Source organism: Eschscholzia californica, unplaced genomic scaffold (assembly GCF_041429995.1).
Source record: "Eschscholzia californica isolate CP2 unplaced genomic scaffold, dmEscCali1.0.p SCAF_1, whole genome shotgun sequence".
NCBI lineage: Eukaryota > Viridiplantae > Streptophyta > Magnoliopsida > Ranunculales > Papaveraceae > Eschscholzia > Eschscholzia californica.
This window is the reverse complement of record NW_028238198.1, coordinates 25,750,151-25,763,085: the sequence shown is the minus strand read 5'-3', so window position 1 is coordinate 25,763,085 and position 12,935 is coordinate 25,750,151. Positions and strand designations below refer to the sequence as shown.

Genomic DNA, 12,935 nt, shown 5'->3' with positions numbered 1-12,935 from the left:
TGATTTTCTACGAATCTAACGGCCAGCAACTTGAGCTCATACCTCACGGTATGCTCGAGCTCAATGAATCATGCCTCGTAGGTTATCAGGGAATGAAGTTTGATCAATAAAATTAAGTATTCAATTTAATATTTGTTAGTTTTGGTTATACTAGTCCTAAGAAGGAGATCTAAACACTTTTTCTGAGTTTATTATTTTCGGAATTTTCTGCTGGATCACTTTGTGACATCATCAGGGGCGAAGACTCTCACTAAAAATTAGATTGTCCTTTTAATAAATTAAAGTCAAAATTGATTGACTAAAGCTGTATGCGTTCAACCAAAATTACATTCCCCATGACACCACCGAGAAAAAAACGTCTCCACTTATAAATCGTTTTCTGATCCGATATATCGGATTCATGAGTCAATACTCAATACATATTTTTTTCAGAAAACAGCTTACCTTCTTCGGCTTCAAGAAAGAGAAAAACAATCAAACTTCAGTTCATCTCTCTCTCTCTCTCTAGTCCTGTGTTCGTAAGGAAGTAAAAATGGCGGAAGAAGCTGTGATGGCAGTAATTAGGGCATCTCGTCCTTCCTTCAGTAATCCTCATGACAAGATCGCTTTCGCAGTTCATGCTGTATTCCTCGCATCCGGTTACTCTCTCACCGCCACTGGCAATTCAGCCTTCTCTGATACTGTTCTCTCTTCTCCACCTACAGGTATCCCTCTTTCTCTCTCTAGATTACTAATTGAAATCAAAATCTGATTATAATTTCGTTATTTTGATCCGGGTTTAGATGAGGTCGGTATCGAAGGATGGAATGAAACTGAAGAAAGCTACGGTTTCGTATACACTAAAAACGAAAAGGGTTCAAAGAACACTGTCTTAGTGAAATGCTTGATTATGGGTGATCACTTGGTCATTGATGCTTTGAGTAGTAAAAACCAAGACAAAGATAAAGAACCATCTACCCTTGAAATCAAGTAGGGTTTTTTTTTTTTGCTTTTTTTACTCTTTCAATTCCTCTTTACTTTTTGTTAATTTTTACTTGGTTTTGTGGTTTTTGTTAGTGTAAATGACTATGATGGAGGAGATGGGAGCTCTAATTTTGCTGATCGGTATAAGAATTTCACCGAGCTTGTGACGAAATTGAAATCAGGGATTCTGAGTAAGATGGAAGATTCATCCCAAAAGGGGAGTAGTTCTTCTACTCCTCCTCCCAGGTACACATAATGGAGAAGTCAGAATTTTGTTTTGTTCATTTTTTTTTATAATGAATTTGGTTACTACTTGATTGTTCTTACAATTCGATAACATGGAGAAGTATTAGAGTTGCGCTCGTGTCAAGTATGGTGACAATGAGGATCCCATAATTAGGGTGTATGGTTTAGGATTTCAAAAAAACAAAAACAAAGATAAGTTATGTTGATAACATGAGTTTGATGACTTATCAACATGAACAACCAAAATTAGAAAGAAGACTGGCTTGTCGATGGTCTTGTCTGACTTGTTTCACCACTAGGATTGAAGGTCATTATGAAGTTGAGTTTTAGCAATACAAATTTATCCACGGAGTTTGGCAATGATCATTGCAGTACTTACAACTTAGGGCTTGTGAATCTTAGTCCATATGTTTGATGAATGTTATATTTTAAATCATGGGTAGAGCTTCTTTCCTACTTCATCTTTTAATTTGACCATGAATTCTTTGTTAGGTTTTTCTCTTAATACTCAAGAGTCAAGATAACCTTGTTCTCAGCTGGTTTTAGTCTTGGTTCTTTCCATGCTGTAGGAGTGGAATAGAAAAACCCTTGTAGCCATTGCAATAGTCACTTCTCTTTTAAATAGAATATACAAGTCATTAGTATGATGATAGTCAAAAATTTGCTTCCTAGTTGATTTGCGCTCAGATGTTTTTCAATTCATTTAATAACTTTGTCCTAAAGGGTGAATTAATAACTTATTAAAGTCTTTGTTTCTTTAGTTATCTAAATTCTCAAATTGATATAACTACACTTTTCTATGATGAATTTTCACTCTGCTGGAACGACGTCGTTTTTAAGATGCCTTCTTTAAATTGGCTTTATTTCCCTTTAGCAGGTCAGAGAGGGATGAACGCCCTGAATATAATCCGTACGAGAGGCAAAATCGCGAACCACATCATCCAGGGTAATTTCTCATTGCATTATCCTTATACATGAAATTACATTTTGACACTTAGTATTCATTAAAGTATATCTGATTCTCTCGTAGCTGTTCATGGACAAGTTAAAATCACTATTCTTGCAAAAAGCTTTAGTTTTATGTCGTACGTTACCCACTAATTTTCTGTCATGGACTTAGTTCTGCCCGAAGTTTTTCCTCTTCATGCCAAATGTTTTAATTAGAATTTGAGACATGGAGCTCTGAAAACAAACAACTTCTTAACAGATAAGACTAATATGTATACTATTGACAGAAAAACAAATGTAGGCGCATTTGCTCACTGTTTATGGCAACTTATTAACATGAAACTCACTTGTATCTTATTTCTTGTTCTAGTTTCCTTTTCCCTCCTGTTATTCCTTCTATCCCTGACGACCGTTTGCCTGGTCCTGGAGCTGGAATTTACCCCAGGTTGTTTTCTTGCATCTGCTTCATCATTTTCTTTGAGTTTACTTGGACTTCTTTATTAACTTATTGGCGTGTTATTGCATATTCAGGATTGGCCCTGATGGTGTTGGACCCATGCTTATAGGTTTGTAATCCTAGCGTTTTCAAGTCCCAACTATTTTCATGACTTCCATTTGTTCATGTCTTCTCTTGTGATAATTGAAACAGGACCAAATGATCCACGTTGGTTTCGTCCTGAAGGTGATCATCCTGGAATTCCCTCCCCTGGGTGAGTATTCCGTGCTATGGTCTTAGCTTTTCTATTTTCTGTGACCTTGTTTAGATGACCACAGATTCTAATTTTCAAAGGGGGAAATTTTGAAACAGAGGTATTCCACCAGGTGCACGCTTTGATCCCTATGGCCCTCCTAATGTCCCTGGTTTCGGTTTTGGACCCAACCGCCCGAGGTATGCATTCAATCTGATAAGATGTTTATTGCGGCTTAATGTCAGACTTAACTGTCTTTGCAACTGTTTCTTTTCGTTGTTCAATCTGATAAGATGTTTATTGCGGCTTCAATCATTTGATTTTGTTGTCTTGAATATGTGAACTGTAGGAACCCTCGGAGGCCGCCCAACAATCATCCCGACCTTCAACCTTTTGGAAACCCTGATTTCATATAAAGCTCTAGTTGCCTTACCAAGGTCGGTTCTTCAGCTGAATCAAAACTTGAAGCTTCTGTAAATGTCATAGACAAGTTCTGTTCTGGTTTCTTTATTTGTTTTCACTGAGTATATGCTAAAGACCATGTTGTAACAGATGAAAGATCTCTCTCTTTTAGAAGTTTGTGGTGTTAATATTTCCTCTTCTTTTTTAAACTATTAAGATTGCATGCATGGCCACTCAATTGAGCATTTCCTTACTAGTAAAATATATACACACTGCTATAAGTTTGAATTTGAGATTGTTGGAAGCTTTAAGTGCCTCCTGTACACTTACTGACTCTATCGGTCACAACTCGCGGAGGAGAGAGAAAAACATGTCGATGTTCCTTCACATCGACTTGCGACCCAGTCTCTGGTGGTGTGAGTGAAAATGGACTTGCGACCCAGTCAAGTGAGATGTGAGAGTGGCGGGTAGAAATGGCAAGTGTACATAGAACTTCCTAGGTTGTTGATGCAGGCGCATAACACGTGGGCCATGTCCACACGTGCCCACGTCCACACGTGCCCACGTCCACACGTGCCCACGTCCCGGTCGGCCACAATAGTGGTCCTAGTTATTATAGGATTAGGAAGTTACTTTAATTTGATATTTCTTTATTTTAAAGTTTCTGTGTTTGAGTAGTTTATTATTTTAGGAATCCTAGTTTGAGTCTATCTAGGAAGGTTTATTATCTTATAAAAGGGGATCTAGTCTATGTTATTATCCACCTTGAAGAGAAAAACAATTGAGTTATTAAGAATTTAAGTTTAGTTTATCGTTTCTTACAGTTTTCTTTAATTGTTCCTAGTTTATTTTATTGTTCTTTAATTATTCCGCTGCGTCTACATCAAGTGGTATCTAGAGCCAAAAAATTTTTTAACCAATCACAATGGTTAATCCTACCGTTCCTACTCCAACAATCAAAGAGAAGACACCATCTTTTGCCTCCGAATGGGACAACATCAACAAGAAGTTATCCTCGGTTACAAATTTGAAGAAGCTTTCGAAAATTACAAGAAGGAATCTATGGAAAACTTCGAAATTTACAAGAAGGAATCTATGGAAAATTTCGAAAATCACAAGAAGGTAACTATGGAAAAATTCGATCAAGTCAATAATTCGATCATGAAGCTATCTAAACAACTCGAAGGAATATGTAAGTCTACCTCTTTTAGATAGCTTCATGATCGAATTATCGACTTGATCGAATTTTTCCATAGTTACCTTCTTGTGATTTTCGAAATTTTTCATAGATTCCTTCTTGTAATTTTCGAAGTTTTCCATAGATTCCTTTTTGTAATTTTCGAAAGCTTCTTCCAATTTTGTAACCGAGGATAACTTCTTGTTGATGTTGTCCCATTCGGAGGCAAAAGATGGTGTCTTCTCTTTGATTGTTGGAGTAGGAACGGTAGGATTAACCATTGTGATTGGTTAAAAAAAAATTTTGGCTCTAGATACCACTTGATGTAGACGCAGCGGAATAATTAAAGAACAATAAAATAAACTAGGAACAATTAAAGAAAACTGTAAGAAACGATAAACTAAACTTAAATTCTTAATAACTCAATTGTTTTTCTCTTCAAGGTGGATAATAACATAGACTAGATCCCCTTTTATAAGATAATAAACCTTCCTACATAGACTCAAACTAGGATTCCTAAAATAATAAACTACTCAAACATAGAAACTTTAAAATAAAGAAATATCAAATTAAAGTAACTTCCTAATCCTATAATAACTAGGACCACTATTGTGGCCGACCGGGACGTGGGCACGTGTGGACGTGGCCCACGTGTTATGCGCATGCATCAGTTGTAGCACAAACACTACGTACCTACCCACCCATCTCCATTCTGCCATCTGCTTCTGCTTTTCACCATCCCCACAAGCACCTGCAAATCATCTTAATTCTTTACGGCACCACAAGAGAAAAGGAGTCGACATCGGTTTCGTATTAGCACTTTTAGTATTCCCAACTGCTTGACTATCTCTCGCTTTCCCGGGAACCACAACTAGATGGTGGCATAGATTTGGGTTGTTGTGAGTTTTATGTGGCCCATATGTCATATAGATGGATCGGCCAGCCAGCTTAAACATTTCTTCTTTAAATGTAGTTTTCACAAATGCCGTGACAATTTCAACTATGTCGCAAACAATCTTTGTAATACTCATACGTAAATAAATTCCAGGTTTAAGCTTCTCTAAACCAGTACATAACACGTTTAAACAAAAAAAAATCTATATATGATATTAGAAATGTCAGTTAGGAACTTGGTATAGTTATCTCTCGTATCTTCCTCGTCTCACCTCTCTTCTTCATCCCTTTCTTTGTGAACTGTCTATCTCTTATCTTTGTTGTGGGCATTTCCTTCATCTAATCTCTTATATATAATTTCCCTATTAACAATTAGATTTGTGATTTGTATGATCCTTTGAGTTTATACTTTCTCAATATACTGGCATTTATTACTAATAGAAAAAAAAAATGAAATAGTATATGAGTGACACCTAGGTTGGGGGGTCGGTTCCCTATATGAGATTGGGTTGCTACACGTTTCTCTCTGACATAGAGGGGTAGAGAGAGAAAGAGATTACTTTCGAAGACCAAACGACAAACCGAAAAAACCATAAATTATGCAACTGAAAAAAAGCATCTAATCCTCCTCTCTATCCCCACTTGAAAGCATATACGTGGCACTTTCTCCCCTCTTGTTTTCTTAACTTCTTCCAACAACTTAACTACCTCACACTAACTGAAATTGCCCCCACACCCCCAACCCCTTTCCCCTTCCTTTTTATTTATGCTTTCTATCTTGTATAGGTTATTATGGTAATTGACCCACCTTTGTATTTATGGTTCAAAATGCTTTCTAGAAGGTTCTATTATAATGTTGTATGTAGTCTCAAACATAGCAAAAGATTATATCATTTTGGTTTGAATATTGTGAGATTGATTATCTTGAATCTATTCAACAAAAAAAAGATTATCTTGAATCGTTTCTTAAAAAGTTTCGATAAAATTTACTGTACAGTCTACATTAAAAATCAACTTTAAAAAACCTCAAGCTAGAAAAAAAAATTATTTATTATTCACATTAACTGAGTTTTTCGAAGTTGAGATTACGTTTTCTGGCTTTGGTTTCCATAAGAGTTTGGATAAACTACGACTCGGATGTTTGATTATTAAGAGGAATGTCATCCATTCATCTAGTCTCTTGTTGATTTGTTGAATTGAAGATACTAAGTGAAAAAAAGAAAGATCATTAGATAAGATATTGATTTTGAGGCTACAAGTGGTTGATCACTTTAAGTCCCATCTAATTTCTTTATGTTACTATTTAGGTGATTTTCATCATTTTTTTCTCATTAGATTAGGTTCACACTTTTGCTAAAATGTATCTTTCATTTTTGTGGATTTAAATGTTCATTATATTCATCAAGTGTTTGAATGACGTATTCGTAAGTTTCTGCAACTAGCTTCACCAGATACCACTAACTGCGATCTTAGATTATGATTGTAAACCAATGCTTGTATATTTATTTTTATAAATAAATATGTTGGTCTTTGCTTTGTTCAAGTAAATCTCACCCATTATTTGCTACCACACATGCCTCCACTTTTTGTCATCTAACCTAATCACAATGCCGACTACCTTTCCATGAGACCGGGTTGTATCCACATACCTATCAAATATTTTTTTTGTTAAGGAACATACCTATCAAATAGACATTTGTCACAATCATAAACTTCTCTACCAAAAGGCGAAATTATATTTAAAGTGAGGTTCATTTAGTGTAATAACCTAGAGTCAATTAACCTCGAACTCCATGCGTGGTCGCAAAGAGATAATTGTGGTGGTTAGAATTGGTGGTGGTGGTCAGTATTGGTAGGGATGAAAACTCGTGGTTGAAGAATGAGATGAAGATATTAGACTACAAATCAAACATATCAATTTTAGACTACAATTCAAACAAGTAACTTTTGGACTCAAAACAAGACAGATTTCTACATCAATCTAACCGACCATAGTTTTAATTTATACCAGAAAAGTATTTAATTCACTCAAAACCGCTGATATCATTATTTTTTAAACCTCATGTTAAACAGAACTGTTTAAAGTGTATCGACACGGATTATAAGTTTTTACCCAACTGCAAAGTAATCGGAGTGGAGGAATTACTTAATTTGGTTGGCCTTAAATAGACCCACATAATCACGTTGAGAATAAAACAAATCTCTACGTCAACCGAATTGAACAAAGTCTTTATATTATAAAAAAAATATATATATTTAGTTATAGCCGCGATTTTGGAGAATAAAGAATAATTTCCGGGGATACATTCTTTAGGGAATCCATGTTTTTTTTACATATTCTCCGGCGTATATTTTATTTTAGTCCAAAATCTTACTTAATCAAACATTGTCCCTTGATCTTCATCATCTTTATCACCTACATCACAACTTCTCACCACCACCATTCCGGTATTGGTTCGATCAATATTCCCTCTAAGATTTTGGGGTTCCGTTAGGAAACTGTTCCAAGAGAGAAACTTTAAATTAGTGAAAACTACCCATGTTCGTCAGAATCTTTTTTTTTTAATCAAAATCTCTCTTTATCATCCAAAGATACCAAGTCTAGATTACAACAGTAGATGATGTAATCGAAACTAAAAGCAAACGAAGTTTCATAGTTTCCAGTCAACCCAAAGATGATCAAGAAAAAGATAGTTAACACTTATCAACACTGCAAGTAGAAAAGGAATGTACTTCTGGTTGTGTTTATGGGCATAATAACAATTAACTCCATACCAAACTACATCCCCACCGTTTGCCTAATCCTTTCACAACAACTAAAAAGCTATACTCTGGTAATATCAGAACTCTCGAGCAAAACTTCATCATGGTATGGATTCATCCTTCTCCGGCTTCTTTCACATCAACTGTAAAGCTGTACTTGTACTCCTAATCACAACCTAGATTATGGTTAATGTGTTTGAAGACGAGACGAAGCATACAGTGTCAATTCAGGAGTACCTTCAAGATGTTGAAGAACAAAAGATGGTAAGTCTATTTGTATCTTATAAGGGAAATTTTACGTATTTCTTTTGAAGTTCAAGTAAGTTCGATTAGTAATTGCTTGTCAAATTCTTTCAATTTTGAAGGAAGCTGATAGAGAGAGATGGCGGGAGACAGTGGGAGAGAGAGAGAGCAATAGGAGAGAGAGATAAAGATTAAAGAGCAATATTAGATCAAGTCAATTTTTAGAATATATCCATAAAAATCTTTATTTTTTGGAGAATATTATTTATTCCCCAAAGTCGCGGCGTTAGTTAATGGTGGTACCTCATGTGTGAGAGAACTCTTTATATCTACCGACATCGATTATACTTACCCCAACACAAAGTAATAGGGGCCTAGGGGCTAGGAGTCAGCCTAATTTAGTTGACCTCAAATGGACCCACATTGAAGTCTCCTCCTCCGCTTCACCCTAGATTCTGTGCATTTTCATCATCTTCTTCTTCTTCTCCTCTGGAGACAAGAGAGAGAAAGATAGTAGTAAAGAGAACATGCAATTGCAAGGTGACTAGGTGAGGGACCCTGATTTCTTCTATCTGCCCATACCCAGACAACAACAACAAGAAGAAGATAACAAGATAAGTTCTTTCCCCTTTATTTTCTCTCTCTAATTCTCTGCCTCTGTTTCTCTCTGCAATTTTGACTACTCAATAGACCAAACATAATCACTTTTTTTTCTCTCTCTCTCTAAAATATCTCATTACACAGTGAAGTGAAAAAGAAAACCCAAAACCCATGAATGAGATTTTGACTAAGAAAGGGAGGAGGAGGAGGAGGAGGTGAGAATATGTAATTATCCACAAACAGACGCGTGGCTCCCCTAGGTTGGCAAGTGGCAATTGGGTCCTACACCAGTAGACTTCAGTGGATAATCTGAAGACCCACGTGTCACTTATTTTCATGGAGGAACAAGTTTTCAATATCAGGAAGGAAGAAGGTATAGACTAGAGAGAGAGAGATTCTAGAGAGAGAGAGAGAGAGAAAATGAGGATGTGGGTCGGTCGCTTTAAATGACGGCACATGGATAGCACAGAAATGCCGTCTTTCTTTGCTATAAATTAGGGTTAGAGAAAACGTATTTCTCTCATCCATCATCATCTTCTTCTCTGCAAATTTCACGTGTTCTCCTTATCTGATTTTACTCTCTTCTCTCTCTTAATTTTAAGTTTGGGTTGTTGAAGAAATCAATTAGTTTTTAAGGTAGTTTTGTTTGTTAGTTTTGAAAAACTAAAAAATTCTGTGAAAATCTATAGAAAATTAAGAGAGAAATGGAAGGTAGTGGAAAACCAGGAGGAAGATCATCTTCTTCTTCTTCTTCATTTACTTCTGAACTCTTTGGTTGTAAGGGTTCATCATCTTCATCTTCTTTCAGTTCTAGTTCTTCTTCTTCTTCATCAAGTGGTATCTTTGATTCTGTTTTCTCTACTCCAGCTACGGTAATGTCTTCTTCTTCTTCAAACTATTAATTCCATAAGAAAAATGAAATTGGAGTTTATACTATTAATGGGTTTTAGTTAGTTTTAGGAATTTTTGTTAGGGTTTTCTTCTTTCATGAATAATTGGTCTTACTATCTGTGATTCTATGATTTTTTTCTATCATGGGTAGCTAAGTTCTTGTTACCAATTTCAAACTCTGAGAATTTCTCCATGAATTTACTATGATTCCTTCTCAACTTCAGTTCAAATTATAACTTCTGAGCTTACTTCATTTTTCATTATTGGGGTTTTCAGATTTTAGGGAAGGAGTCTTCTCGTTCATCAATGATCAGTTCATGGAACATCAAACAAGAATCTTCAGGTTTTAAAATTTTCATAACTACTGAACTTATTTTTAAGATTAAGGTTGTCTTTTGTTTTTTTTTCAAAGTCAGATCTGAAATCTGACTCGAGGTCTGAATTAATTAAGTGTAAGACTTTAATAATAGCTGGTTTTGGTACTTGGGTTAATTTGATTCAGATTCAGACGAGTCAGCTTAAAACAATAACAGTAAGCTAACTCTGATTCATATGTGAGTCTTCTATCTTCACTCTTTTGATTGGTTTAATGGGTTTAATGGTTTTGCCAGGGAGTTACAAGCAAAACAATAAAGGAGAGAATCGAAACTCAATGTATCAACATGAGAAAGTTGATCCATGCTACTTGAGCTCATCTCTTTACTATGGTGGTCAAGATCTCTACTCTAATCCATCTACTACTCAAAACTATGAATCATCTCATACTGTGAGTACTTAGAAAATCTTACAAGTAATATTGTATAATGCATTATTAAACAATTTGAGCATGAACATTGAAGGACAGTGTCCCAAACAAAAAACTCTTCATATAACCTAATTACAACAAATATAGAAGATTCTTTTTCTGTGGACAGGAGTGTTCCACCTCATTCCATAACTGTTTTTGTAGTTTCAAAACTGGTTGGAAAAAAATTTCTTGACCACACAAAGGAATGATACTATTAAATAACTGTCTTAAGTTTGTTGTATCGGTAGAAATATGTTGAATGAGTGATGGTATGTATTTCTCTCTCGTGGAAAGAGTAGAGTTCAAATCATACGGTTTCTCAATATGTAATAAAAGGGGTTATACTATTACCCCCGTCGAGAAAGTATCAAGTGCCTTGCCTTGCATATGACATTTTTATTTCTCATGAAATGGATGGATATCATTCCGCCCATTCGTTCACTAATTAGAACACAAATATCTAGTAAATTTAGGAGCTTAATTCTGCACTTGTGTTCTTATCTTAAGCAAGAGTGACCTAGAAAACTAATTTAATTTTTGCAAATATTTTGGTTTTTTTAGTACAAGAAGGATAACGATGAAGACGACCCTAACGGAAACAACTCAAACAGTGCTTCTAGGGGAAATTGGTGGCAAGGTATGATTGTTACTCCTTAAAATAAGATAATATTTAAAAGTTGTGTTTTTGGTGTAAACTCTAATATTTTATGTACTTTGAATTACTCATTCAACAGGATCACTCTACTACTGATATTGTTGTTGAAAGGGTGTGTAATACTATATATTAACTAGTACTAAGGTATTTATTTCCCTTTCTTGCTTTAAGATGCCATGGTTGTGATTTTTACAAATAGAAACTCTTCTCATTTTTTAATTTGGATTTGATCCTGGTTGACTTTGTTGCAGGGAGTAGAATAAGATTTGGATGTTCTATCAAACTTTCCAAATAATCGAGGTTTTCGAAATGGGTTTATGGAAGTATGAATAGAACTTCTATTCCGTTGCGATTATTAGTTGTAAAATGATAGTAATTAGGTTGAGGGAGATCATACATGTAGCTTACAAAACTGTGGTTTAATTTTGTAACACTGATCTTCTTCGAGTGATGTTAATACTATGAAAGTATCCTCTATTCTGTACGAGTTTCAATGTTTATGGTCGTACCTTTAATGGAGATGAGTAGTTTGTCAATCTCATTTTAGTTTACTCGTAACATGTGTTTATCTGGATATTAGCTGTGGGAATTTTAAAGTCTTGCACACTATATTTTCGCCCAAATGGGAGGACAAAATTTGATTTCATTATAAAATAACGTTATGGAATTATAAATCACAAAAAAGGGCATTTGGTCTAGTGGTATGATTCTCGCTTAGGGTGCGAGAGGTCCCGAGTTCAATTCTCGGAATGCCCCTATATTCTAATTTTTAGTTAGGGTAATTTTAGAAGGCTTTCATTTTATTAGCCCAACTCATTGTGGGCCTAAGTTTTGGAGAAAACTTATGCCCTAGTATTTGCAGGTGATATCTATTGGGTTGGGCTGGCATACTATTTGAAGGGTAATTATATAGGCACACACATTTACAAACTCCACAGTTGACATTCTTCACTTGTTAACCTTCACCAAATTGAAAGACGAAGAAGATAGAGACTATTACCCCTGACAATAGAAGGTGTAGGTTCCCCTCGCCTGAATCGGGAAGGGAGGCTTCTCCTGCCGGATATGGGAACGGAGAGTCTTTTAGAGTAATAGAATTTGTTTCACATTCATTTCATCTTTCTCTAGTTAGGGTTTTGTTCGCGTGTTTTCACTTTCACCGTTTCTTTTCTTAAAACGTGGATGTGTTCTAGTAGTTCTTTGGGCTTAGAAAGCTCTAAATTTGAGTAGAGTGAACCAATTTCTTAGATTTTTATACTACAAGGTTGAACCTTCTGCCCTTTCTTGAACTCCAATAGTAGTCCTCTTGACTTGATCCTTTACTTTGGAGTACTAGTTTTTGTTCCTCTTCTTATTATTCTCTATCTTACTTTTATCGGTATTGTCTCTCTTTCTTAGGCTTTTTCTCTGTTACTCTTTCAAAAGATGGAATATTAAGTCATTCCTAATAATGGAAATAATAATCAGATTGTTATTACCATTATTAATTCCAGAGGATCTGTCATGAAAACAAATGACCGTAACAATCACATATAAGAACATGAAATATAATTGAGATGGCAATATGAGAGTGTTAAATTGGAGAATTTGTGGAATTGCAATTAAATTCGCGGAAGCCTATAGAACTCTTGAATAATGAAGTTATTTTGTTCGTGGAAGCCTCGTCTAACATTTGGG

The 12,935-nt window shown here is 35.3% G+C and overlaps 2 protein-coding genes and 1 non-coding gene across 4 annotated transcripts; all 3 read left to right on the top strand.

The window, feature by feature from the left end:
- The first annotated feature begins 286 nt into the window (after window positions 1-286).
- On the top strand, window positions 287-3,486 carry LOC147565497 (putative proteasome inhibitor). 2 transcript variants are annotated; one of them, XM_086651981.1, is made up of 9 exons: window positions 287-704; window positions 783-969; window positions 1,057-1,209; window positions 2,087-2,155; window positions 2,528-2,602; window positions 2,689-2,723; window positions 2,807-2,867; window positions 2,966-3,046; window positions 3,196-3,486. In XM_086651981.1, the coding sequence occupies exons 1-9, from the start codon at window positions 533-535 to the stop codon at window positions 3,260-3,262; spliced, it is 900 nt and encodes a 299-aa protein (XP_086508107.1). In that variant the 5' UTR covers window positions 287-532; the 3' UTR covers window positions 3,263-3,486. The 2 variants fall into 2 exon arrangements, with proteins under 2 accessions (XP_086508107.1, XP_086508106.1); XM_086651980.1 differs by having other exon boundaries at window positions 431-704; window positions 2,084-2,155.
- A 5,197-nt stretch (window positions 3,487-8,683) lies between these two features.
- Window positions 8,684-11,794, top strand: LOC147565496 (uncharacterized). The gene is made up of 6 exons (XM_086651979.1): window positions 8,684-9,797; window positions 10,093-10,159; window positions 10,428-10,582; window positions 11,165-11,240; window positions 11,338-11,402; window positions 11,510-11,794. Exons 1-5 carry the CDS (start codon window positions 9,630-9,632, stop codon window positions 11,352-11,354), a joined length of 483 nt encoding a protein of 160 aa, XP_086508105.1. The 5' UTR covers window positions 8,684-9,629; the 3' UTR covers window positions 11,355-11,402; window positions 11,510-11,794.
- Window positions 11,795-11,942: 148 nt separating this feature from the next.
- TRNAP-AGG (transfer RNA proline (anticodon AGG)) lies at window positions 11,943-12,014 on the top strand. The gene has a single exon. It is a non-coding gene; the product is annotated as a tRNA-Pro (tRNA).
- The last annotated feature ends 921 nt before the right edge of the window (window positions 12,015-12,935 follow it).